This window comes from Melospiza melodia, chromosome 3 (assembly GCF_035770615.1).
Source record: "Melospiza melodia melodia isolate bMelMel2 chromosome 3, bMelMel2.pri, whole genome shotgun sequence".
Taxonomy (NCBI): Eukaryota; Metazoa; Chordata; class Aves; order Passeriformes; family Passerellidae; genus Melospiza; species Melospiza melodia.
The window spans coordinates 24,949,822-24,975,647 of record NC_086196.1 but is presented as its reverse complement, the minus strand read 5'-3'; the positions used below and the strand labels follow the sequence as shown (position 1 = coordinate 24,975,647).

Sequence of the window (25,826 nt, the reverse complement as noted above, 5' to 3'; positions counted from 1 at the left end):
CTGATAGATCTTGAAGACAAATTATTCAGATATTAAATGCTTCTTGTGTGGCATGCCTTGATGTTTTGGGAGAACTGCTACGTGAAGCATGCTTTCAGCTTCCTCTAGAACAGGGATACTGAGGGGCAACACTTGCTACTAGGGCTGAGTACTGACAGACGGCAGTGCTGAAAATAAAAACAAAACAAAACAAAAAAAAGCAAACAAAACAGAAACCAGTTTTGTTGTGAATAGGAGTAGACTCTTTCACTTGGGGAGGGGACAGGACGCGACGCCGCAGTCGGCCGAGCATCTGCAGCCGCCCCGTGAGGCTGAGGTTCGGGCCCCAGCGCGGCAGGGTACGAGGCGCCCGCGGCCCCGGCCGGTGCTGGGGGTGCCTGAGGGGCTTCGCCGTGGTCCCGGTGCTCCGCAGGGCCCGGGCCCGCTGCGGCCCGAGCGCGGGGCTCCCCATGCCCACTCCCGCCGCAGACGCTGAGGGAGACTCCGCGCATGCGCCAAACTACTCCTCTTGGGGGCGGGGATACAGCCCCGACACCCGCGGCGGATCGTACCACTACGCACCATAGGGGTGGACCAGAAAAGAGTTTTCTCCAAAATCTCGCTTATGAAGAATCCTCCTCGGCTTCTTCCCTGACTTTTGTGTATAACTAAGGAAAACTATCACGAAAAAGCAGGCAGGAGTTCACGTCTGCTCGCATGCTTTCTCTTCTTCTCTTCCTTCTTTCCCTCCCCTCCCTCCGTCGGCGGCTAGTTGGGCGCGTCCCGCTAGCTGCCCCTCCCGCTGCCGAGGGTCCGGCCCGCTCCCGCTGCTGGCGGTCCCGGCGTCGCGAGTTCCCGCTCTCCCGCCCCCTCCTTCCCACCCTCCGAGCCGGCTCCGCGCTCTCCTCGCCTTCCCGCTCCCTGCCCACGGCCCCGGCGCGGCAGCCCCATGGCGTACAGTCAGGGCGGCGGCAAGAAGAAAGTCTGCTATTATTACGACGGTGAGCAGGGCCGGCGCGGGAGCGCGCGTGCAGGAGCGGGGGGGCGCCCCTCTAATGGCCGCCCGGGGCGGGCTGTGTCCCCGGCCCCCGCCGGCACGGCCGCCCCTGCCCCGCGGGACGAGATCCTCTTTCTCCCGGCCCGGGCCGGCTCGGTTCGGCCCCGTGGCGGGCGGGGGTCCTCGCCGCCTCCACCTGCGCCGCCGCGCCCCGCTCCCGCCGTCGGCTCTGCTGAGCCCCGTGGGCCGGCGGGCGTGGGGCGGCGGGGCCGGGGGTGGTGGAGTCGGGCGGGGTGCGGGTCGGGGAGCTGCCCGGTCTGCCGGGCCCGGGGCTGGGTGCTGTGGCCATTGTTGCTCACCCCGAAAATACCCACCACCCGCCCGAGCGCCTCCCCCCCCCCCCCAAAAAAAAAAAAAAAAAAAAAAAAAAAGAAGAAGAAGAAAAGTTGAGACACTCCCCTCCATCCGCTGAGCAGGGAGGCGTTGAAGCCGCTGCTGTGTCTGGCTCCTCCCCTGCAAAGAAAGTCCAGGCCATGTGTAGTTCTGGCACCTGGTGATTGTTGAGCTGAGGCCTTTCCGTGCCTCGGGCTTTCGTACCGCGGTCTGGGTACGGAGGGACAGGGGCGCTCCGCCCCCATCCCCAAAGCCAGCACGGATCAGAGCGGAGCTCTGGCTCCCTCGGGCCTCCCTTCCCGCAAAACGCGGAAAGTTGTGTGCGTGGGTGTTTAATAATAGTGGAATTTGAGTTGCATGCAGGCCCTCTGAGTTTGCACACTTGTATGGTGAGGATACGGGGGCTTGCGAGCTGCATTGTCAGTCGTGGCGAAAAAGTGCTTGGTTTGAGATATTTTCAGCAACTTGTTAGCGGTTTTCTCTGGCCCGCAACAGCAACAACTTTTAGTTTTCTTCGTGAGCTTGAATTTATTTAGCCCTTTTTGTACGGGGAGGTGAGCTGGATGGGCAGATTAGTTGAGAGATTTGATTAAATTGCCTCCTATTGTAACAATTTTGTACGATTGCATCTGAGGCTGGTCTTGGTAGTAGCCAGGAAACAGAGGTTGAGGATGTTCAGCCGTAGACCTTTGGTGTTTTCACCATTTTGGAAGTGAAGATAAGTGGCTAAACCCACTCGAGATAACAAAGGTTGTGTTGCTGTAGCAAACCTGCTATTCTTTGGAAATGGCAGATCTTGTGGGGCCTGTCTTGGCTTTTTTTTTAAACCACACTAAAGGAGGCAGAGTGGTGGTTGCCGCCCCCTTCTCTTTGTTGCTAGCACTGGTTCTTTGTTCAGCCTAAAGGGGAAAGGAGGCCCCTGTTAGGGATACTTCTGTTGAGGCTGGGATCTTACTTTTCCTAAGGAAGAAGAATAACTTTTCGCCTTGTTGAAAGAAAAACAACAGTGGTAGTTTAGAAGCTTTCTCTCTGAAAATATTTGCCTGTTTTAAAAGCAGTTTCCTTTTTGTTTGTTTGTTTGTTTTTATTGTTTTTTTTTCTTTGATAAAGTCAGGTAGCTTACTAGATGTTGATATATTTTTTTTCTGTGATTACTGGATTTCGGTACTCGATGCTAGCATTAGATTCCCTTAACAGCCAAAAAACCTGTGCTTGTGAAGAGTGGGGAGAAACTGGAAGAGGAACAAGTTTGGGGGTGGCAGGATAATGGTGACTCAAAGCAGTTACAGTTCATCTGTAGACTGGGATAAATGTAGTTAATAATGTAGAGAACATAGTATCTGTTGTGCCTTAAAATAAATATTTTATATGTGACAGAAACAGTTTTGGAATATTTTTGATGTCTCATTTATTTGTGTTGCCAAATCCAACAATTATTTTACATGTCTTTTGGAAAAAGGGTTATTAGAAGAAATTTTAGAGTTTATAGCTAAAATAAATACCCTGATGCTACTATGTGGTTCATCTGGCAATTCTGAATATTTCTAACTATTGTACCAGCAAAGCCATTGAATCAGAGTGAAGGGAGTGTTTGAAGCCATAAATAACCCAAAACAAAAAAATACTGAGGTAGTGGTAGATCTCTAAAGGAATGTAATGTCTGAAGTAAATTTCCCCTTTTTGGGTCATAATTGGCTCTCCACGCATACTTTTACTGTTTCTTAAAAGTCACAGAGTAAAAAGTCTTGAAAAGTTCCAAAAGCACATATGCTTATCTTCTAAGATACAATAAACTTTGTCCTGCTTTTTGTGAAACTTGGTGAGATTGTCATTTAAGGTTGAATTTTTAAATTAGCCTGTCACTTTTGCAGTGTATTGCTGTTAAGGTGGTTTTTTTTTTCCCTAAATCTATGTTTTTAATAGCATTCATACTGTACTTGGAACCAATAAACTTTGAGTAAACAAAGCCTGATTTCATTACCTTGAGTTTGCTTGTAATAGGAAGTCAACCACATCCAGTTTGCAGAATCTTCATTGCTTGTGATCATGCTCAGGTCAGGAATTTGGCTTAAATTTAAACCAGAATACTATGGGAAAAACTAAAATACAAATTAAAATACTGTTGTGATCTTAAAGTATTTTTCATAAATGCTTCTGGTCTTGATACAGCTTAGCAAAGTGTGCTCCTCACACTGCTTAGAACTGTGCTAGATGCGGAAGGCTGTCATAGCTTTTAGTTTAGTCTCTTACCATGTGTGTTCAGGTTTTTGTCATGGTTTTGCAGCGTTGTGGCTCAGGTAGTTTAGCTCTTCCAAGGTGTTGTACAGCTGCCCACAGCAGTGAGAACAGGCCCCAGATGGTCTTTCCAGCTCTGTGCTCCTGCACAGACCAGCACAGCTCTAGAGAATCGTGCAGCAACTGGTGTGGTTACTGTGAGTTCGTGTATTTATTCCATGCCAGTGCACTAGCAGTGTTGTTTAGATTGGTTCTTGTGCATAATTTAGTGTGGGTGTTCAAAAGACTCTACATTCATGAAAAATTTGAGAGATCTGCATCAGTTTGTTGGTTCCACCCATAAAGACAAGACTAAACCTGTTTTAGTAGAGCAGTGTCTTACTATAGTGGGGCACTGTTTGAGTAGTACTTCTAGTTAAAGCTTACATCTGCAGATAAAATGAACTTGGGTGTTTTCTGGAAATTCATCAGTACTTTCTGCCGTGCCTTCCAAACGTGGTGGTGGTGTCCAGTCTCTGCTCAGGGCTCAAAAGTCAGATTTTTGCTACTCTTCTGCTGTCTGCTTAACTTTAAAACCTGAACAAAATGCCCAATCCTTCAGAAGCTAGTGCCATAATTTTAGGCCTGTTTGAATAGCTGTTTGTTTGACTCATCAGGCATTGGTGATCTTTTATTTTACATTCAGCTTTACATGAGTTCACCCCTTTGTATCGCTGAAGTCAATTCAGTGTAACTGCTGCTCTTAAGATATGTTTTTTCCATGTGGTTTCCATTGTGGCAATTAGGTTTCTTTGTATAGCACAGTTCTGAAATACCTCGCCATTTCATGGTAACTATACCTAAAATAAGCAGGATCCATGTACATAACAGTTTATCAGTTAAATGTTATAAAGTAATGTAACATACAAGTTACAAAGTATAAAAAAAGAGTGTAGATGTCATCTCTTGTCTCAAGTCAGTCACTTCAGACTGCTTTGTAATGCATAAATTTAATGGTGTTATTTTTCTGTATGTCATAGTAACTGGGGAAACTAATGCTTTTTTTGGGGACATAGCTTTTGTTAGTTGTGTGGTTTTGGGCAGAATTAAAATTCCTTTAGGACATGTAGCCTCTTGTATTTTTTTATGTTAGAATATTTTCTGTAGGCCTTGCTCAAGTCCTGGATAGACAAGCAGGTGTCTAAAACTCATCAAAGCAATCATGGGTTTATTTTTATTTGATAGTTCTCATCATTTGGCATGTAAGTTGCATGAATTGAGAAGAAAAAAAAATTAAAAAATAAATACATATATTGAACCCAAAGCATGACAACGAGTGTGACCGTTTTCAGGTAGGTCTTCTGTATCACATAGTGAACAGTGTGGAGCAGTAAACTCTATAGTATTAAATGGGCACTTGGTTTGTCTCTCCTTAATTAAGGACTCAACTTGCCAGAGATTATATGTTGCTACTTCTCAATGGGAGCCATTTAGCTGGCATTTTTACTGATATAAAACACTAAATTTCAGTTTTTGAAGCCTTACTGTGAAAGATTATTAGATTTGCAGACTTTTTACACATTTTACACATTTACTTTGCATTTTTTCCCTTCTCTTCCTCATTCACTTACTTTTTTTTTTGTATTTTCCATGTGTTCCCACACTGGTAAGTGATACACTGTGCTCATAACTCTTCTGCATGATTTTTACTTCTATGTTAGTAAGAGTTTACCTTTATATTAGTAAGTATAAAGTCAAGTACTCATGCTATCTGCAGTAATGATCTTGTGAGCTTGGCCTCTCTGTACCCGTTCCTCATATATACAGTTTTATGTACAGTTTTAGTTAGAGTTACTCTGGCAGAGGTTTGTGCAGAGCCAATTAGCTCCATCAGTGAGTGAGGTGTGCCATCCTCACACATACTAGTTCTTGCTACACCTTGCTTTTCTTCCCAAAGTGCTCTAGTAAGGCTGTGACATATGAAGAGGAGATATATAAATTTCAGGATCAGTGGATGGACTGTTTGTACCAGGAAGTGCACCACATTCTTCACTAGGTAAAGGATGAGACACTTTTGACAACTTTATCTTCATCACAGTATGATATCACTTATGATGGGTCCCCTTCATGATGTTGGTTGAAAATCAAGGTACTAATGAAGAAAGAGGATCTTTCATCTTTTCCTTCCTCACCCCTGCCTACATAGGCATCACTAATCCCTTGATACTTGATGGGCTTTTTGTCCATATGCTTTAAGATTTTTTTTTTTTATGAGGCTAACGCCAAAACCTTTATTTGTTAGTGATACTAAGACCTGAAAAATTAAAATGGTATTGTATTGCCTGTTGCTAAAGTGTATTATATTGATATCTATTGTTAGTCACTATTGCTGGCCTCTAATACAGAAGGATCAGTATTCTTCTGCCCAATACTCACCTACAGATCTTCTGTTTGACAAATAAACTCCCATTAAATCTACCAATGTGCCAATTCTTTTAAAATTCTCTTTTCTGGTAAAAAAAAAAAAAAAAAAGAAAGCTAAAATGTGTGCTTGATTTGTATAAATAACTGTATGCTGCAGTGTATGGCATATAGACTATGGATAAGCTAAAATTTGTTTAGTTGATTAATTGCAGTATATTGAAGGATGTGTTGCAAGTGTATTTAGGAAAATTTGTTAATTTTATTTTTTCTCTATTTCATATGAAAAAAATAATACAATTACATCATACGTAAGATATAAAATAGTTCTTAATTGTATGCTTCCTCATCCATCAGCATTCTGAATAAAATGTCAGTGATGACTATAGAAGCTGAAGTAGTTAAAATTGAAATGATCTCTTAAAAACCTCAATTTTAAGCCACAGATGCATTTGTAATGAAGTTCCCTCAATAATATCACTTTATTTATAATCATTATTGTCCTAAAAATCTCAAAATTTAAAGCTCTTACTAGGCTGAAGATTTTTTTAAATCTGGGACTTAACAGTACCTTCAAAACAAAAAGTGGAGCTAGCAAATGGTTGGTTTTCATCTTCTAGGCATTAGTTTCAAAGAGCTGTGATAGATTTTTTCCTAAACATCAAATATATAAGGTATTCTTTTGTAAAGTGCTTGAAAATGTTTTTGTTGGAAGGAAGGAGTTTATTTATACTCTTAATACTTTTTCTCTTGAGCTGTGTGTGACCAAACCTATAGGCTTGCAATATGTAACTGACAAAAAGTGCTTTTCTTCCACTTAGTACCCAAGTTAGAAGGTCCAAACTCTTCAAAGTTCTTAAAACTTGGTATTTCTATTGTTATGGGAGCTAGGTATTGAAGGGTAGTTTTTCTACATCTTCTTCTTATGGTACATTGGGTTACATCTGTTTTCTTAAGTGTCCTTACTCTCCTTGTCTCTTTGAAAACTGAAAGCTTGAAGGATTTTAGAATGCTTTGAAACTTTTAATCTTACTGTAATACTTGTTTTTCTTGGTAGCTGGTGATGCTACTGCAAGCTGACATTTACCCTTCCTCCATGAAGCCCATGCTGAAGAGGTGAAACTAAAGTTGTTTTGTAGTAGTGCTGCTTCTTACCTCTGACTGAAAAAATTTACAAAGTAGTATGACATTGTGAAAATAGTGTTTCTTTTGTTCCCAGTGGACAAGGCAGAGCATGTTGAAGGATGTGAAAGAAAAATAAAAAGTTCAAGAAGGTAAAGTTCAGTAATCCTATCGGGAAATTGGGTCAAAAAGTGAAGAGGTGTTTTAGAAATCTCCAGCTGAAAGCCATTGACAACTGGACTTAATTTATAAGCTTGTTTGTATTTCCAGGGACAGTTCTGTTTAAAATGGTTCATGTGTTGAGAATGTCAGTGCTCGAAGTGGGGTTTTGTGTGTTCTAACAATAGCTGAGCTCAGAAGAAAACTTACTACTAGCCCATGATAGCAGCTACTCCTTTCTTGGAAAAGAGTGTGAAATTTTTTATCTTAATTGTGTGCTTAGTTGGTCCCCAATGTATCAGGCTAATCTGGATTATAAGGTTCTTGTTAAATTATTGTGGATCTCCAGCAGCAGGTATCTGGTGAAAGTGTGCATGTGGTTGCCACAATAGATCTGGAGTTTACTTCTGGATGTAAAGGGTTAGTAGTTAAGAACAGGCTGAGGATTGTATCATAAATTCAGCTCATGCAAAATGGTAGATTTTATTAGGGCTTCTGTTATACTGTGGGCTTCTGCGATGCTATGTGGCAATGTCATCAGTGTCTCCTCTTGATTTCAGTTCTGTTTCCCATTTTATTGTTCAGTTCTAGCCCAGTGTCGGGCCAGAACCTCACTCTTGTTTTGAAACCTTGTCTTACATATATTTTTGCTCTCCCACTCCTGTCTGCTTGTAGTCAAAGTGTTAGATTTGGCTTCTTTTTTTCCCTCTGTTTCTGACATACAGCAGTTTTTTTCCCTTGTGTTCATTTTGAAGTATTCCCTTTGTGGGATTTGTTTGTTTTCTGGAATCATACCTGTTTACTTATCTTCTGAGAATGATTAAGGGGCAATGAAACTTCTTTTGTAAAATGAATAGCTATTCTTTTGTGTATTATTGGCAGGTGATATTGGAAACTATTACTATGGACAAGGACATCCAATGAAACCTCACAGAATCCGAATGACTCACAACTTGCTGCTAAACTATGGCTTATACAGAAAAATGGAAATTTATGTAAGTATGGGCAACATGATGTCCACTGAAGCATTTTAAGTTATTTTTCAAGAGCTTCAAGTATTGTCACGCAAGTAAGTGGAGAGAGGTGGAAGTGAAAATAGAGAATATGTAAATAGTGTATTCACAGCTCTTTTGTTTAGAAGTGAAGCAGTATTTAATGCAGTTGTATATCACAACAGAGTAGTCCTTGCTTTATGTAAAACACTACTAGTATAATTTTCCTTTCACCATTTTCCCTTCAAAGTAGGTGGGACTTCTTTCAGGTTGTCTCTTTTAACACAGCTGATTTTGCAGAGCATTCTGATTTGTTTCTTTAACTTGTTCTTGTTATCAGCGACCCCACAAAGCAACTGCTGAGGAAATGACCAAGTACCATAGTGATGAATACATCAAATTTCTCCGATCAATAAGGCCTGACAATATGTCTGAGTACAGCAAGCAAATGCAGAGATGTAAGTGCCAGCATCAGGCTAAGTCTATGTGTACATGCTTTTATGGTTAGCATTGTTTGAAGCTCAGTATCCACCAGTACAGAGAAATATTGTAACAAGAGTAAGTAGCATGTGCCTGCCTTTAGCTGCACTTTTCCATGAAAAGCAGTCATCTTGACAAAAATGTTCTTTAAGCATATGTAAGGATTTTTGCCTCTCCTTTCACAGGGTGTATTCTAGATGTGAAATACTGCTGCTAATGCTAAGGCTTGACGTGCAGATTGTGAACTGTTTGTCAAAGTGCCTTGAAATCTTGCTTAAAAAAATGGCTTTTAGAATACTAGAGGAGTAAAAGCAATGTGTGAAAATGTGTTTATGTCAAGAAAAGGACTCATTCCTCTTGCAGGGAGATAGTAAAAATTGTACATCATTCATGTTCTCCCTTTCTATTAATTTATTCCTTTAATTATAGGAATGAGCTTCAAGTAGTGTTAGGAATGCAGTTTGACAGCTATTATATCAATTTTAAAGGCAGTATTGTAACCTCTTTATGATGCCTTATTGCCAGCAAATTATTTTTTTAAGTAGTTGTACTGTTTTTAACATGACCTATGTTAATCAGCATTTCTTCAAAAATCTAAAAATTATCAAACTTCTTCTTTTAATGAGGAGACAAATCTTCCAATAGAAACTAAAAATAATCTTAAAATAAAATTTAAAAAATCTAGTTTGGAGTTATGCAAACTGTTGGGACTCTGCATTGTTTTCAGTGTTTAAAATAGCCTGATAAGTGAGATGGGGGAAAAGTAATTAAAATGCTGAATGAATTAGACAGCTGTGTTATCCATGTGTATACCAATGCTGTTGCAATGGTATTTTTAAAAAAATACTACATTTCTTATACAGTTAATGTTGGAGAAGATTGTCCTGTGTTTGATGGCCTGTTTGAGTTTTGTCAGCTGTCAACTGGAGGCTCTGTTGGTGAGTATAGGTTGTTTGCCAACTATTTTATAGCTTTACTGGGTTGATATCAGCAACTTAACATTTTGATTGTGCATTTAAAAATGAAGTAAATATAAGGGGTTTTCTATATATTTTAAAAATAATCCTCTCAGTTACAGACTGTAAAATATGAGACATGTCAAGTATCTCACTCAATATCAGTAAGAGATTTATTCTAAATCAACTTATTTAAAAAATAAAATATGGTTTTATGTAGCAAATTTAAAGGCAATCAGAAATTTCTGACTCCATTTGCTTTTATTCTTCTGTGTGTCTTCTTACAGCTGGGGCAGTAAAATTGAACAGACAACAAACAGACATGGCTGTCAATTGGGCTGGGGGACTTCACCATGCCAAGAAATCGGAGGCATCTGGTTTCTGTTATGTCAATGATATTGTGCTTGCCATCCTTGAGTTACTGAAGTAAGTTTGTGATAGGCATGAGTTAAAATTAAAGAAAGTGTTAAATTCAGCTATTTAAATGTTTGAAGGTATGGCTTATAGTTATTATTTGAGTGAGTTTTCATAGCCCATGTTGAACTTTTACAGTTTCAATTAAGAAAGCTCCAAGCTCTTCCTGGTTTGACTTCAGCAAGATATTCAAAATAAAATACAGACAAACTGAAAAGATAACTAATAGGAGATAAATCCAAGCAACAATGCACCCTGTAAAACACCATATGCTGTAATTCTAGATGGTGGGGAAGGACTGGAGTAGTGGACTTTAGAAAGTGGACAGGCTTACTTGCTTTCTGTAAATATTTCTGTAAAGTCTCCCATTGCTACATATGGGGATAGAATAGTGGGCTAGATGGATCACTACCCTGAACCCTTAAAGCAGTCATTTGTACTCATAATCCTACACCCATTTGGTTTCACAATATGTCTTCTTGTTTCCTGTCACTTGATTTGTTACTGAATCAAACAGGAATATTCAGGGAAGATCTTGCACTGAGCTTCCTAGGATTATTACATAAATTAATATGGCTAGTTTTAATAAATAATGAAGTAGCAGCTGTGGTGCTGTGACTGCAAAATAAGAAATGAGGAATAATGAAGAGTGATCATATAGCTGACTTGAAACAGTAATGCTTCACTAAAATTTCAAGTCCTGAGTGTTGCTTTTACTGCTTCAGAGGACTGTATCCTTACTAATAACACATAAATCCCATTTATTAGAAAAAATGTTTAAGGTATTTCACTCTTCTGAGTAGGACAGCTGATTTTGCTGGTGAGGAACGAGGGAAGTAGCTATAATCTGGAAATCTAGAGATGGAAAATGTTTCTAAAGACACTAAGATTAGTTAATATTAGCACATTAAGACATTCATTTTAATGGACAACATATATTCAGGAGCTGTCTACAGTCTATGAAATATAATTTTCTGTGGTCCAATCTTGAAATTTTAGCTTAATGTGCTTGTGAAGGAAGGAAAGAATCTTGTGAATAGTTATGGGTTGTGTAACCATGGGAAACTGTCCCTGAAATTATGGATGCTCAAACTCTCAGTACTGTGCAAAGCATGATGAAAATGCATCTTCTGATGACAGACTTTCTTCTTTACTGGAAAACATAAAATTTAAGGGATACTTGTTGTTTCTAGTGCTCCAATGCTTAAAATAAAACACTGATTTCTTTATCCGTCTCCAACTGTCCTGAAATTTGCAATATTTAAGAGAACAATAAACAGTAGTGTAATAAATTTATGCAAATTAAAGTGCAATACATTTGAAAATAAGAATGTGCCTTTCTCTACAAGCTGGAGAGGTGAAGAAGAAAAGTCAGTGGAAAATAAGTATTTATTTTTTGCGAGCTTATGGAACACAGACTCTTTTGGTAATTACTGAGAAGGCAGAAAGAAAGGCCTTGGGGTTAATGAAGGGGGTGAGTTCAGCAGATGTGAACAACAAAGCAGTGTCAGCAGAAGCATGAGGTATAGTTTCTACAGAATAAGATAGTTTGGGGTGAATACTAAATTCCTTATTTTGATGAAGATAAACTTATTAATGTTTTTCAAATGTGCCAAGAATTCTGAGAGCGTATGGTCACATCAACCAAAATCATCACTGTGATCATAATCTTGGGTTTTTGTGTCTGATTGGGGGGTTTTTTGTTAGTGTTTTTCTTGTTTGCTCTCAGTATAACAGATAATGATGATTTCTTATATGTTTTTTCTAGATATCACCAAAGAGTGTTGTATATTGATATTGATATCCATCATGGTGATGGTGTTGAAGAAGCATTTTATACCACAGATCGTGTCATGACAGTATCATTCCATAAGTATGGTGAATATTTTCCAGGCACAGGGGACCTTAGGGTAAGGTTGAATATAAAATTTCATTAGGTGATAAATTCCCTCTTACTGCCTTCCTTGTAGATACTTTTTTTTGCACTTCACTAAAATAAGTATGTCCAATAATGGTATGCAACAGTAAGTTTTCAGAAGAAATGTTAGCCTAGAGTGATGTAGAGTTGGGGAATCTTAGGAAAAATAATATGGAATAGTAGAAAAATAAAATATTTATTTCTACATGAAATTAACACCTTCACTTCTGGATAAATATGCTGAAATATTTTTTCAATTATTATTAAATTCACACAGATTTTGGAGATGTCTCTAAGAAGACAGTGTGGTATATTTATGATTATCTGTGCATATCAATTCTGCAGCTACAGTAAAAAGTATCTGTTTACAGATTACCCTTTAACAGTCACAAGGCTTAAGCTACAGTTTGAATTTACTGTGCTCTATTTGACTAGTAATACAGTTAACTCATTTTGGGAATATTTCTTATGTCATGAAGTGTGTTTTGAGTTCTCATGATGCTCACCACCTAAGAACTTTAGCGTGCCCCATGTGGAATTGCGTACTGATCATTATACCTAGATTGAGTGAGGAGGGAGCATTTGCCCATGAAGAATTATCATTATAGCTGTTGTAGAATCTCTGGCAAAGCTGAGACAGGAAACCAATTTTCCTGGCCCTTCATATTAATTTTAAGTTAGTCATTGCCCATGTTAGACACTTGTCTGTTAGAACAGGAAGTGTTCCACTTCACAGAGTATTAGAAGTATTAGAAGAAAGAGTATTAGAAGTATTAGGATTAATATATTCCTAGCTTCAAACTCATAAATTTAAATCTCTTTTATCAGAGGCACTCCTGGGATATGGCATTCCTCTGCTGTTAGCAACTTTGCACATTAGTTTGTGCATACAGTTAGAAACCTTTTTTAAAAATTGTGAACACTTCTAACAAGTTGGCCTGCAAAAATGCTGTTCTGGGAGAGAATTCACTGTTTTCCTAATATATTTTAACTGATTCATAGGATAACAAATATTTGTGTTTCAGCTAATACTCCTGAAAAGTGTATTTCCCAGCCTATTGATGATTCCCAGAAGGCACAGGAGTGAGTGGAAGTTGAGCAGTGGGGTGCAAAGCATTCAGTTCAGTGTAGCTGTTGTTGCTGAATGTTATTATGGTTGTTAGATTCTATTAAACTGTGTTCTAAATTGATTTAGGAAGAAATCAGATTTTTATTTGGGTGGTTTAACTCGACTGGCCACAAGGTGGGGTAGTGGTGCTTCAAACTAAAAGCAGCTCAGACCAGGATGTTTATGATGTCAAGCTGTTGTTACTGAATTTGGCTAGATTTTCTTTTTTTTTTTGGAAGGGTTAGATATCTTGGCTTTTTAGAAGCAGCACTTCCCGTTGACTTCCCGTGAAGTTTGTGGACTCTTCACCTCACCACACCCAGAACAAAGAATTAAAATATAGCATAGTTGAAATAAATGGAAGACTATTTTATGGGTTTTGGGATTTATTTTTTCAGCAGTGTCAGTGAAAAACAGTATCTCAGGCATGGAAACTTTTTTCCTGAGCTGCTAGTTAGGATTTTGAAATGAGCATTGTCTGCATGCAGGCTCTAGCTGGCTTTAGTGCAATTATTGCATCGCCATAGGGATTTTTCCTGTCTCCAGAGATTGCAAAGCTAACTGAACTGAAGGAGAGCTAATTCTCTGAAAAGTCAGTGTTCCTTCTGGAGGCCAGTATTGTGTTGCTTCCTTCTGCCTAACTTGATCTGCCATTGATGGTTATTTTTATCAACTTTTCCAGCCAAATCTCTTTGGTTTTTTCCAATGGGCTGTTTTACAGCTTGTTTCTGTAATTCTTTAGTTAGCTGATCTAGTTTGCTGATCTGGTTACATTTATTTGATGCAGGAACATATCATGTGTCAAAGGATGGTACTGTGATTGCAGCTCTGTCAGTGTAGATGAATCTGAAGTTTTCTAGTTCAGCAGCTTTCATCCATTTTCTACTGAATATGTTGTTCAGTCTAAACTTCCAATGTCCTCATTAAGTTATTTGGCCTTTTGCATATCTTGGATGATAGCACAAATTTTGCCATTTGTACACACAGATCAGTTGAGACCATAGTTCTTCATAGTGGCCCAGGTTCTGTGAGGCAGCAGTTTGATCTGTTGGTGAATGGGAGGCTGCCAGAATGCTAAATTGTTTCTTCAGGTTTTAAAACTAATGCAAGCATCAGCTACAACAAAGGTCCATTAAGTAGCTCAAACAATTACTCTGTTTAGATGGAAGTTGTGTGAACATTTGACTTTGCTGTGTTTTAGGATAAGATCAATTTAATGATTTTTGGCTTTTTAATCTGTAAAACAAGACGAGGAGAGAAATGACCTCATGAACCATTGGTATTGACTTGCTGGAAAGCAGCTCTGTGAGAAAGAGGGCTCCTGGTGCACAAGTTAACCATGAGCCAGTTGTGTCCTTGTGGCCAAGAAGGCCAATGGTATCCTGGGGTGCATTAGGAAAAGCATAGCCAGCAGGTTTTGGGAAGGGATCCTGCCCCTCTGCTCAGCCCTGGTATAGCTAAATCTGGGGTGCTGTGTCCAGTTCTGGGTTCCCCAGTATAAGAGAGACGTGGAGCTCCTGGAGTGAGTCCAGTGGAGGACAACAAATATGATGAGGCAACTGGAGCACCTCTCTTAGGAGGAAAGGTTAAAGAAGTTGACCCTGTTTATCCTGAAGGAAAGACACAGAGTGGACCTCATCAATACTTACAAATAGCTCAAGGTTGAGTGTCAAAAGAATGGGATCTGGTGAGTAAGGGGCAATGGACACAAACTGAAACACAAGAAGTTCCATCTGAATATGAGGAAAAACTACTTTAAGGGTGACAAAAGCACTCAAGTAGTCCAGCAAGGTTGTCACATCTCCTCTGCATATACTGAATGCCCACCTGAATGTGATCCTGTGCAATCTGCTTTATCAGGGTGTTGGACTAGATGATCTCCAGAGGTCCCTTTCTACAATTCTGGCCATTCTGTGATCACCTCAGAAAATTCAGCATGTGAAAGTCTAGATGATTCACTCTGGGAAATTCTGGGTAACTTGTACTTCAAATCAGCCAGAGTTGAGTTCAGCAGGGGTCTTTAGTGTCACTCATCTTGCAATACTATGAAATGTTAGTAATGTGTTATGGCTAAAAAAAGTCAGCTGTTAACATTGTGTCTGTGTTTCACTGGGTCACTTGTCCCCCTCCTCATCTTTGTCCTTTCCCCCTCACACCCTCAGTAAAAGTTGGTTACTGGAAGTGGCACATTCTTGATACATTTTCTGCTAAGGAGGCTTTGTTCAGGAATAGGGAAAAGTCAATAACTTTCAATAGGTAGTGTTGAGAAGTTTAGTATTTGTGTTGTTGGGTTATGCTACACATGACCTGTAGTTTTTCTAAGATATTTCTGCAGAACTGTTGTTTGCAGAAATAGTTTACAATCAGACTGAACAGGTTAATTCTCACTATCTGCTCTGCATTGCTGTCTGTCTATCTGTGTTGGTGATGAAATATATGGAAGAAATGGGAATGTGTGTCAAGCTGAGATCTTTAGCTTTTAAGGCAATCATCAAAATAGAGGTGGTGGGATTCAGGGTGTATTCACTTGATTTTTTTTTGCAGTAAACCCTTTCTCTTAATACATAGGTTGTCTAGGAAAGCTTATAAGATAAACTACTACAGTTCCTGGCTTGACCCCTGATGGAACTGAAAATAATTTGCATGTTTGTTTTTTTGGGGTTTGTTGTTCATTTAAGTCATCTCAGTTTCTTCAAGAGCCCTTCTGTTAGTGGCCCCTATTGGATTTTTCTTCTCTCCCTTTAGATGCAGCTACTTCCTCATCCTATGTTTAGGGCAATAACATGGTTTTAAAAACCTATCCAAGACCAAATCTTCTATGCAACACTGAAAACATGGACCTTGCTCTTCTTGGTTTTCATACTTTTGTTTGCTTAGCTATTATTACCAGATTAAACTGATTGGTTATGATTTGTCTTTTTGTCTTAAATCTTTGAATTAAAAAATTGAGTGTACTTATTGCTATTTTAATCTTGGTGTCCAACTACTACACTCTAAAATGATTTTATGGGAGAACAGGAATTGAGTAAACTCTGCCTCTTATCCCTCGCAGACATGTGTAATGGTACAGAATAGCTCAGCAGACTTGTGTAGGCTTTTTTTCATGATACCATACCATGTATTTTTGTGTTTGTATTAAAGCATTTATCATCTTTGCTTGTAGGACATTGGTGCTGGAAAAGGCAAATACTATGCTGTCAACTTTCCAATGAGGGATGGTATAGATGATGAATCGTATGGACAGATATTCAAACCAGTGAGTGCTTTGTTTTTTGTTTTTAGACTCTCTGAAAACTACTGGTTTTGTGTTTTCATGATGTCAGTTAGTGACTCACTGTTTTATATTGATTATAGATTATATCTAAAGTAATGGAGATGTACCAGCCTAGTGCTGTGGTATTGCAGTGTGGAGCAGATTCACTGTCTGGGGACAGACTGGGATGCTTTAATCTTACTGTTAAAGGTAAGCAGAGAAGTGTCTGTTTGTTGTCTGTAACTTTTTACTTATTAGAAACCTCTGCCCTTCATACTGTTTTTCAAGATACTTGCATGATGAGGACTGGAGTCACAAAGATTTTGTTCATTACTATGATTTATCAATTCTTTCTTTGCTATACAGGGATGGCCAAAAGAAACACAGAAGTTGCCTCTTTCTTTTTGTCCATCTAAAAAAGTTAAGGAGCATGGTTTTCCATATGCTTCCTGGCCACTCAAGTGATTCCCTTTCTTCTATGTACAGGCTTTCTGTAGCTTTTAAACAGTGTCCTAGAATGACAGGACAACAGTCATTTTACAACTTACAAGGCATCAGCACTTACAATGATGGGCAAATAAAACTAGTTAGTAGTCAACTTAGTAGAACTACAGATGCTAAACATCAAACACCTTGTTGGGTGTAAATAGGTATTACTGAAATGACAATACTTCACTGCATTGTTAAATTTGTAATGGTGTTTGTTATACTGAGCTATATGTTAACCATAATTTTAATTAATTCTCATGGAATTAATTTATTTTAGTATTACCTAAGTTGCTGTCTGCAATTTTAATTCTCTAAATTGGGATGTTATTTAGCAAGTAGCAAAACTGTTACTGTTGTTGTTATTATTGTTATTGTTATTATTATTGTTATTATAATTTTAAATGACAAAATATTAAATGTATGGCAAACTGTTGGTATGCCTTCAATCCAGCCTGTTTAAATCATGAGTTTTCTTGGTTTTGTGTTTTTTTTTTTAATGTGACAATTAGAGTTTTGTAGGCAACAAAATGCAGTATAGTATCTGTTGGGTCTGCAGTGTTTCAGGGTTCTTTTCTTGATTTGCACCAGGTGGCAAAGCTACTTCAGTTGCCCATACAGCTCAGATTTTTTCCCATCTTACATATCTTGGAAAGCAAGAGAGCTGCTGCCTCCTACAGATGCCTTTCAGTATGCTGTATCTCCCTGGAGTGTGTACTGTCTTGGCACCAGTTCACTCTGTAAGCAAGACTTAGCAACCTCTAATACAGGTTCAAGTTTAGAAGTAGGAAGGACCAAGTACTGATTTTGTTTTCCCTTCTTCCCCCATGGCATTTGAGTGAGAAGTTGTCCCTAAATTTGTCACTGTGTATGACATCAGTTATGAAAAGACGAAACACTTACTCTAGGAGCATTTCAGAACAACAGCAATAAACCATCATGCAAAGTCTCTGAAGCCTGGGATGGGTGATGTTCACTGTGTTTTGTGCATTTCTAATCTGTAGGTCTTGACTTCTTGTGAGGTTGTGCTTAGCTCTAGGGGGAGACATCTCTGTTTGAATCAATTCAGTTCTTATTTGTTAAGTGTGACTGCATATGTCTAATTAAATAGTTTGTTATATATTTTTCTGTTTAATAGATATCTTGCATGTATTGTCAACCCTCTTTTTGTTTTACAGGTCATGCTAAATGTGTGGAAGTTGTAAAGACTTTTAACTTGCCATTGCTGATGTTGGGAGGAGGAGGCTACACAATTCGTAATGTTGCTCGATGCTGGACATATGAAACTGCTGTTGCCTTAGATTGTGAAATTCCTAATGGTAAATATTAATATTTTATATATAAACAATCATGAGAGATTTTAAGTAAACAGCAGATATTTGTGTATCTGGTTGTAAAGCATCAGTTTAGAATAAACTAGGTAGAAAATTATTGCTAGGATTTAGCCAATAAATTTTCAGTATCTTATGCATTAAATAAACATTAAGTATTTAGGGCTTTTTTTTATGCCTTAGCAATAGCTTTAAATGACTGAATCACTTTTCGAAAATTCAAAATACAAAACTTATGGAACCTTTCTTGTAAGTATTTCTAGTATGAATATCATCATTATGAAAGAATATATACTGCATTTTGATTGTACTGGTGTCAACCTGTAAGTTGTATAACACAGATATGGTGTACCTAAGAAATTATTGACTGCGCAAGTGTCCATTTTACATAGCAAAAGTACTGTTTCTTCATTTTATCTGACAAAAGTAGCTCTGAATGTGTATTGACTTCCACTCTTCCATTTTACTCAATTTTGGCTATACAAGCTGTCTTAAAATTTAAAACCACATAAAACAAATAGACTGCTTTAGAATACTTAAATACTGAAGTAATTTCTCTGAGGAAGATCCCTAAAGATCCTGAACTCCTTTTACTTCTGAGCAAATATGCTCCTGGACATGCTTTTGGAATGTCATTTACATAAAATTGCTGTTTGGAGTGATTTGTTGCAAATGAGTCACTGCCGGTTTGCATGTTGAACCGCAACTTTTGTTGATAACTTGTTGCTATTCATGTATCTCTTGGTGGATTCAGTGTTTCTATCTGACTTCAGCAGAATGCTTCTGTCTGTGAGAAAAGACTATTTGGAATGTGCCTTTCAAGATACATATTTTTAATGTCAAAATATATTCTTTGTCAGCCAAAGCTTTTGAAGGCTCAGTAGCAGTTCCTTATCTTGGGACTTCTTTTTTCCATTAGCATCTCCCTTTCAGTGGATTACATATATATATGACGGTTTTTGGATTTATTTTTTTTTAACATTCCTCTCTACTTTTTGTGTCCCTGTCATCTTTAATCTGTTCTGAGACATAACCATGCATTTCTAAATGTTGCAATAGCTGCAATGTCTGCTTTCTATCCACTAACCAATATGATTTATTCTGTAACAATCATAAAGGAAGAAAGACAAAAGGCATAATTAAAGATGGATTTCAGTGTCTTATTGCTTAAAGGTTCTCTGGATTTTTTTTTATATTTCTCTTACTTTATCTGGAGAGATACAGATATATTCAATACAAAATACTGCAAAATATAACAGTGTAAAATAGCTGTTGTCTTGGCTATCTAGTCTTCATCAACTTCATTTTGGTGGTTCGGCGTTCTAGTCAGGGGACCTTTTTCTGTGAAAATGCAAAAAGTGGAGTAAGGAGGGAAACAGACGGACTGAACCAATGTCCAGCACTTAGCAAGGATATTGAACTGCTTAATAACAAGTATTAAAGCTTGTCCTGAAGGAATATTTTGAATGGCTCACTTAAACCTTTCAAACTGGACTAACTGTGAAAACATCTACAAGAAATCATCAATTAATCTTCTTTTTCCTGCAGAAGTATAATTTTTAATTATTTTTTCAAAATTTTATTGAGTTTTTCAGTGTGTAATTGCAGTAGATCTTTCTCTTTGCATTTTGCCAGCAAATTTAAGTTCATTTATTGAATAATTTAGAGGAATAGTGCTGAGGAGTCCTGATGATAAGTATTGCTTGTTTGAATGCTTAGGGTTTGATGGTTCTCTAAGTAAAATCCTGTTAAATCTACTGTTGTATTTAAAATGTTTAAAATCTCTTGTTGGGTAACAAAGTTGTCCTGGTGCTTGGTTTATAGAGTTGCCATACAATGACTACTTTGAGTATTTTGGACCAGACTTCAAGCTTCATATTAGTCCTTCAAATATGACTAATCAGAATACACCAGAATATATGGAGAAGATCAAGTAAGTAATGATTATCTTATCTATCAAGTAGGTCATGTGGATCATGTTTCTCCACAGGTTTAATTATTAGGCAGTTTTGAAAACTGAATGCCTTTCCCTGTTCACTAAAAATAAGTACCAGAATAGAGCTGACGTGTTTTTCATTTCTGTCAGGGGTTTTTTGGAAGTCTCTTCTTCCAACAGAATGCATGCTTATGAAGTCTTATGACTATAAAAATGAAAATTTATGACCCAGCTTGGATTTTTTCTTTTTCCAGCATATAAAAAGATGACTATTTTACTTAGATTCCTATTCTAATTTTGCAGAAACTTTATCCTGCCAGGAAAGAAGCTGGTGTGCCATGATGACTAGGATTTCTAATTCTCAGCTCCATGTCTAAACATGGACTGAGAATGTTATTCTTTGTAGCTGTCAGTTGCAAAAATAAAAAGTCATATGTGAGCTCGAAAATCCAAAACTCTGGAAAGACAGTGATGTGTGTGCAGGCAATCGAGTGGCTGTGATTTGACAAATCCACAGGGTTTGATCAGTGCTCATTGATAAGCTATGGTGGTTGTGTATTTTTAGGCTGTGCCACTTTTGATGCTTAGTTTTTTCCTCCTCTCATCTTGACATTTTCACTGGAAACAAATATTTTACTTCAGGGGTGAAGTAATGCATACATAAAACCAACTTTGTGCTAAACTGGTAGGATGCAATTGGTTAGCCTGAAGTACTCTTGGCTTACTGTGCTTAGTCCTTGCTCTGGGTTTAAAAGAATGAACTTCCACCCCTGCCCCAAGTTTTAACAGGCTGTTAATAGTACAAATTCTTTTGATAATTAAAAATAGCTGAATAAAGATGTGAAATTGCATGTATAAGTTTGCCAACACCTGCTATAACCTTTAAAACTGTCAAATTGCAAATTTCACCAAAGCTGTTAAAATACTAATTTTTAAGTGATTGGTATACAGACTATGATGGGTGTTCGTAGCACAACTATATCAATCACAATCAAATGAAAGGAGTTTAAAATGTGTGATGGGAGAAAAAGCCCATTTATTTTTTGTTAATATAATTGTTCAAAATTTCTCAGCAGTAATGTAGTTTTCCAGCTGGTGATCTGCCAGGCTGTTTGCTGTATGGTATATATTGTTGAACTTTTGTGGTACAAGTAGGCTGCAAAACTTGCTGCTACAATCCCAGGCAGAGATTGCCCTCTGTCAATAGAAAAAACAGAGTCTCACTGTCTTGTACTAGCACCCACAAGATCAAAGACTCATTTTGGAGACTCCTCCTTCAGTTCATTGTGTGCTTTCACAGACCACAGACACCTGGCTTTAGGGAGCTCCCATGCATGGCAAAACTACTTTGCCAGGTCATGTGATTTAAACAGAGGCAGAGACTCTAAAGATTCAAAAAAAGCACCAGTTACCCTTTAGCCCTTCAAATTGTGCAGAAGAATGCTAAGATAATTGTTGCAAATGCTGATATTTGATGCTTCCCAAGCCTGCCTTTCTACTTGTACTTTGGAATGATAGTTTTGAGTCCCAAAAGAAGCCCAGTATCCTCTTTTCTGGCACATGGTGCTTTGGAGTATATACTCTATCAGGCTGCTTAGACAGGACAGAACTTGACTCTGTTCTTCCTGAAAAAGCCAATAAGGAAACATATCCAGATGAATTAATTTTGTCATTGCTGCTCACAGTTGGGAAGTCTTCATGCTTTTAAGTGTCTGACTGTTTTCTAAGAAACTAGAGAATAGTGCATTTATCTAACTAAATACTCTAGCTTATTACAGAGTAGTGCTGACACCAGTTTAGCCCACGTGGGCAGTACTTGTACTTGACCCTGTAGGGAATTAACAATGGAAGTTGATTGAAATAAGTATCTGTAAAGTACAAAGAAAATGATGTTCAAGTACACTGTGGATACTAATGATCTCATAGGGATGGAAAACTTCCTGAACTTGACAATCTAATTTTTTTAAATGAAAAATGAAGCTGACTCTAAAGCAAGGCCAGGTTAACTTTGAATGCAGAGTTCAGACCTTCATAGAAATCCAAGGAAGTGCTACTTCTGTGTAGTAATAACTTTTCTTGTCTGTTACTCGCAGGCAACGCTTATTTGAGAACTTGCGCATGTTACCTCACGCACCTGGCGTGCAGATGCAGGCCATTCCTGAAGATGCTGTTCATGAAGACAGTGGAGATGAGGATGGAGAAGATCCAGACAAACGCATTTCTAGTAAGAAATTATGCTCTTCATGATAGAAGGTGTCTATAGTTGTTATGGATTTAATTGCTCAGAACCTAAGTTGTAGTAGTGTGCAGTATTGGAAGACTGGACCTTTTGTTTCCTGAATAAAAAATTTTGCCTCTGGTCTGCCACTTTTGGTGTTTTTAAGGTGGCATCCACATGCACATTTGAACCTCTTAAAGGGTCTAATGAAGTGCTGGAAGAGCCCTGTGTTTTTGCATTTTGTGGAACAGCATGGCTATTTCAAATCTATAATAGATATTTCAGAAGGCTTCGTGAGTATTAACTAAAGAAACAGTAATTGCTTTTTTTGTGACTAACAAAAGACAGAAACTATGTTTCCCTTTGAGGTAATATGAGATACAATGTTTAAAGGGAAAAAAAGCCTTTTATTTTCTTTGTTGTGAGACAGATTTTCCATATTTGCGACACTATCCTTGACTTTATAAGTCATACCCCTTCCATGAACTTTGAGTTCTTCTTGAGCTATGGCCAAGAGTTTGCTGCTACCTTTAGTCTTTTTTGATGGAGATTAGAATAATTCTATAGCCTCTTATTAGTGCACCATCCATTTGCTGAACTGTTGAAATAATTTTTTCTCCTGTGATTTAGTTTTCAGTATTTGAAGTTTTATTTGATAAATGGTTAAAATATTCCCACCCTCCCCCTGTGTTTCTGCAAACCTGTTTTTTGGAAGTTATTGTGTGAGTCCCAGGGTATCTTGAAAAATAAGTGGATTTCACTGTAATTTAGTTTATCAGCATTAAATGATTACAGTATATTACTACTCATTCTTAATTTGATAGTTTTTTATTAGGCCTGTTGTAGTTGGACTTTTTGATTAATTAATGTCATAAATCTGAATCCTAGTTCGAGCCTCTGATAAGCGCATAGCCTGTGATGAAGAGTTTTCAGATTCTGAAGATGAAGGGGAAGGTGGACGACGAAATGTTGCAGATCATAAGAAAGGAGCGAAGAAAGCCAGAATAGAAGAAGACAAAAAGGAGACTGAGGACAAAAAAGCAGGTAGGACTGCAGTGAGGTTTCATCCTGTATTTTAGAACTGCAAATGTCAGTCCTGCCAGAAGAGAGATGTTTTATCTGGTAACAAGAAGAGAGATGTTTTATCTGGTAACAGTTAATTTGCTGTTGAGATGACATATTCTTTTCCATCATTTTCAAATCATCTATTTTAAATTAATCAGTTTCAAGATACAGTTATTCAGACTAGTACAATATTTTCAGGCAAGGGTTATTGTTTCTTCCCCACAAGTTGAAGTCTTAGAGTTAAGGATTTGTATGACTTAATGAAAATAGAGATGAAAAAATATACATTGGACAAAACATTTGTTCCTGTTTGCTTTTGTGGGGTGAGCCAGCTCGTTTTCTCTGGAACAGAAACCAGATAGGCTTCTGGGGACAGTGTAATTCCAAGGACTCTTGATTTTTCTAAGAACTGGATACATCTTGAGCTCAGGGGAACTCCAGATCTCATTACTGCATGCCATCATTATGGCCAGTGAGAGAGACCTTGCCTTGAGGCATTCTGAATCACTTGGCATTGTGCCCAGACCTCTCCTTTGGATGGGTGCATTTAACACTACACTTTAATATGTAACTAGTGACTTCTTTTAAAAGCCAGTTTCCTCTGGCTAGAAATACAAACAAAATAATAAACGTGGTCATGGTCTTTACCTCTTAAGTATTTTAAGGCTTTCTTGCATCTTTTGGTATATTTAAAATCTTGTGATTTTTCAGATGTTAAGGAGGAGGATAAAGCCAAGGACAGCAGTGGTGAAAAGACAGATGCCAAAGGGTAAGCACTAATTAATTAATAATGACATTTTGTGCAGAGTTTGTTAAGTCAGTACTGTGTCATATTTTTCAGTTCTGTGGAGATCACTTTCAGTTCCTCATAATACTAAATATTTTAGAATTATGACTAGTAATTTAAAATTGCATTTCTAAATCAGTTAATTAAAAAAATAAAACAATACTTTTTTTTGCCTTTGTACAGAGCAAAATCAGAACAGCTCAGCAACCCTTGAACAAAAGATAGCCTCTCATCAGTTGCAGAACATAATAATAGAGTCTGAGAATACCCAAAAGGAGAAAAGTTTTCGTATGGAGAGAGACTGCTGATTTCATTTTGTACTATTTGGCATGGACTGTATTTATTTTCAAAAGGCTTTGTTCTGTTTTTTGGCAAGTTGTATTGTGAGTTTTCTAATTATGAGGCAAAAATTCCTTTCTTCACCATGCTTTATGTAATAGTATTTAAAAATGGATGTGAGTTATTATGTTAAATGTCTAAACTGATCTATTAAAGTAATTTGCCTTTCCTGAGCTGATTTTACCTTTTTTGTAATTTTATCTTTATTAAAAAAAAAAAAAAAATTGCACGTGGTTGTCTTTTGTCCATCATTGACCTCCAAAGAGGAAAAACTGTATAAATTAGGCAGACTTATCTGTGGGACAGCTGGCAAACAGGCAAGTTGAGCTGTGCTGCTTTCCTTGACTCCACACATTCCAGCAGTTCCTACATGAGGTGCAAACACATGTATGGGTATACAAGTGAGATTTGAACAGGCTGAATAAACTCGTGAAGGGATGCTGGAATAACCTCATTGTATGAACTCGCATTTTAATGTGAATGTTTAAAGCTCTGCAGTCACATGCCTTGTACTGTCTAAGAACCTTTCCCACCATCAGAATCCGCCTAAAAAAATTATTCTTTTGCTGTTTATGAAATCAATATATGGTCATCTTGCAAAGCTTGCAATATAGCAAGAGAACATTTGGATTTAACTTAAAATTCATTGTAGTTTTTCTACAAATATGAGCAACATAAAACTTTCTCACCCTTACAGAGAAAGGATTTTACTGCCTACCCCGTTCATTGATTCATGAGTTAGTTCTGGTGCCTGAATTGAATAAAGACCTCAGTGTCTCCATTCCCCTTTTTTTTTTTCTCAATCTACAATTGTCTTACAGGTTGATATTTAATGAAATATATAAGTTTCGAAATCAAGATTTCAGAGCAGTGAATGCAGAAGTTAGCAAAACTGCACTGCCACTCAGTCTTTTTCCTTTTTTTTCAAATATAAATTTTTCTTGCTGCTTTTTTAACCTATTTTCTCTCTGTGGTTGTGGTATATGTTGATATGGTGCCTGACGCACCCCAGGACAAAACTTGCCTTGCTGGCTGCCAGGGCACTGCTGACTCATATTCCACTTGCCATTGACCAGGACCCCCAGGTCCCTTTCCACAGCGCTGCTTCCCAGCCTCTTGTTACCCAGGCTGTCCATGCATCCAGGGCTGCCCCAAACCAGGTGCAGTATCCAGCACTTTCCCTCATTGAACTTCATATGGTTGGTGATTGCCCGATCCTCTGATTTGTCAAGGTCTCTCTGCTGGGCCTCCCTGCCCT

General features: G+C 38.2%; 1 protein-coding gene across 1 annotated transcript; it reads left to right on the top strand.

Annotated features, from left to right (window-relative positions):
• The first annotated feature begins 820 nt into the window (after nucleotides 1-820).
• Nucleotides 821-24,741, top strand: HDAC2 (histone deacetylase 2). The gene is made up of 14 exons (XM_063151028.1): nucleotides 821-980; nucleotides 8,168-8,280; nucleotides 8,618-8,735; nucleotides 9,621-9,695; nucleotides 10,001-10,139; nucleotides 11,896-12,037; nucleotides 16,317-16,409; nucleotides 16,508-16,616; nucleotides 18,071-18,211; nucleotides 20,048-20,156; nucleotides 22,253-22,383; nucleotides 23,266-23,421; nucleotides 24,154-24,211; nucleotides 24,413-24,741. The coding sequence occupies exons 1-14, from the start codon at nucleotides 929-931 to the stop codon at nucleotides 24,441-24,443; spliced, it is 1,467 nt and encodes a 488-aa protein (XP_063007098.1). The 5' UTR covers nucleotides 821-928; the 3' UTR covers nucleotides 24,444-24,741.
• Nucleotides 24,742-25,826: the final 1,085 nt, after the last annotated feature.

What these genes read in the sequence shown, in the direction of transcription:
- HDAC2 (XM_063151028.1), top strand. Translation starts at nt 929, where the DNA reads ATGGCGTACAGTCAGGGCGGCGGCAAGAAGAAAGTCTGCTATTATTAC. An exon ending in CTTTAATCTTACTGTTAAAG is followed by an intron (nt 16,617 to 18,070) that starts GTAAGCAGAGAA and finishes TTTGTTTTACAG; the next exon opens with GTCATGCTAAATGTGTGGAA. An exon ending in AGATTGTGAAATTCCTAATG is followed by an intron (nt 18,212 to 20,047) that starts GTAAATATTAAT and finishes CTTGGTTTATAG; the next exon opens with AGTTGCCATACAATGACTAC.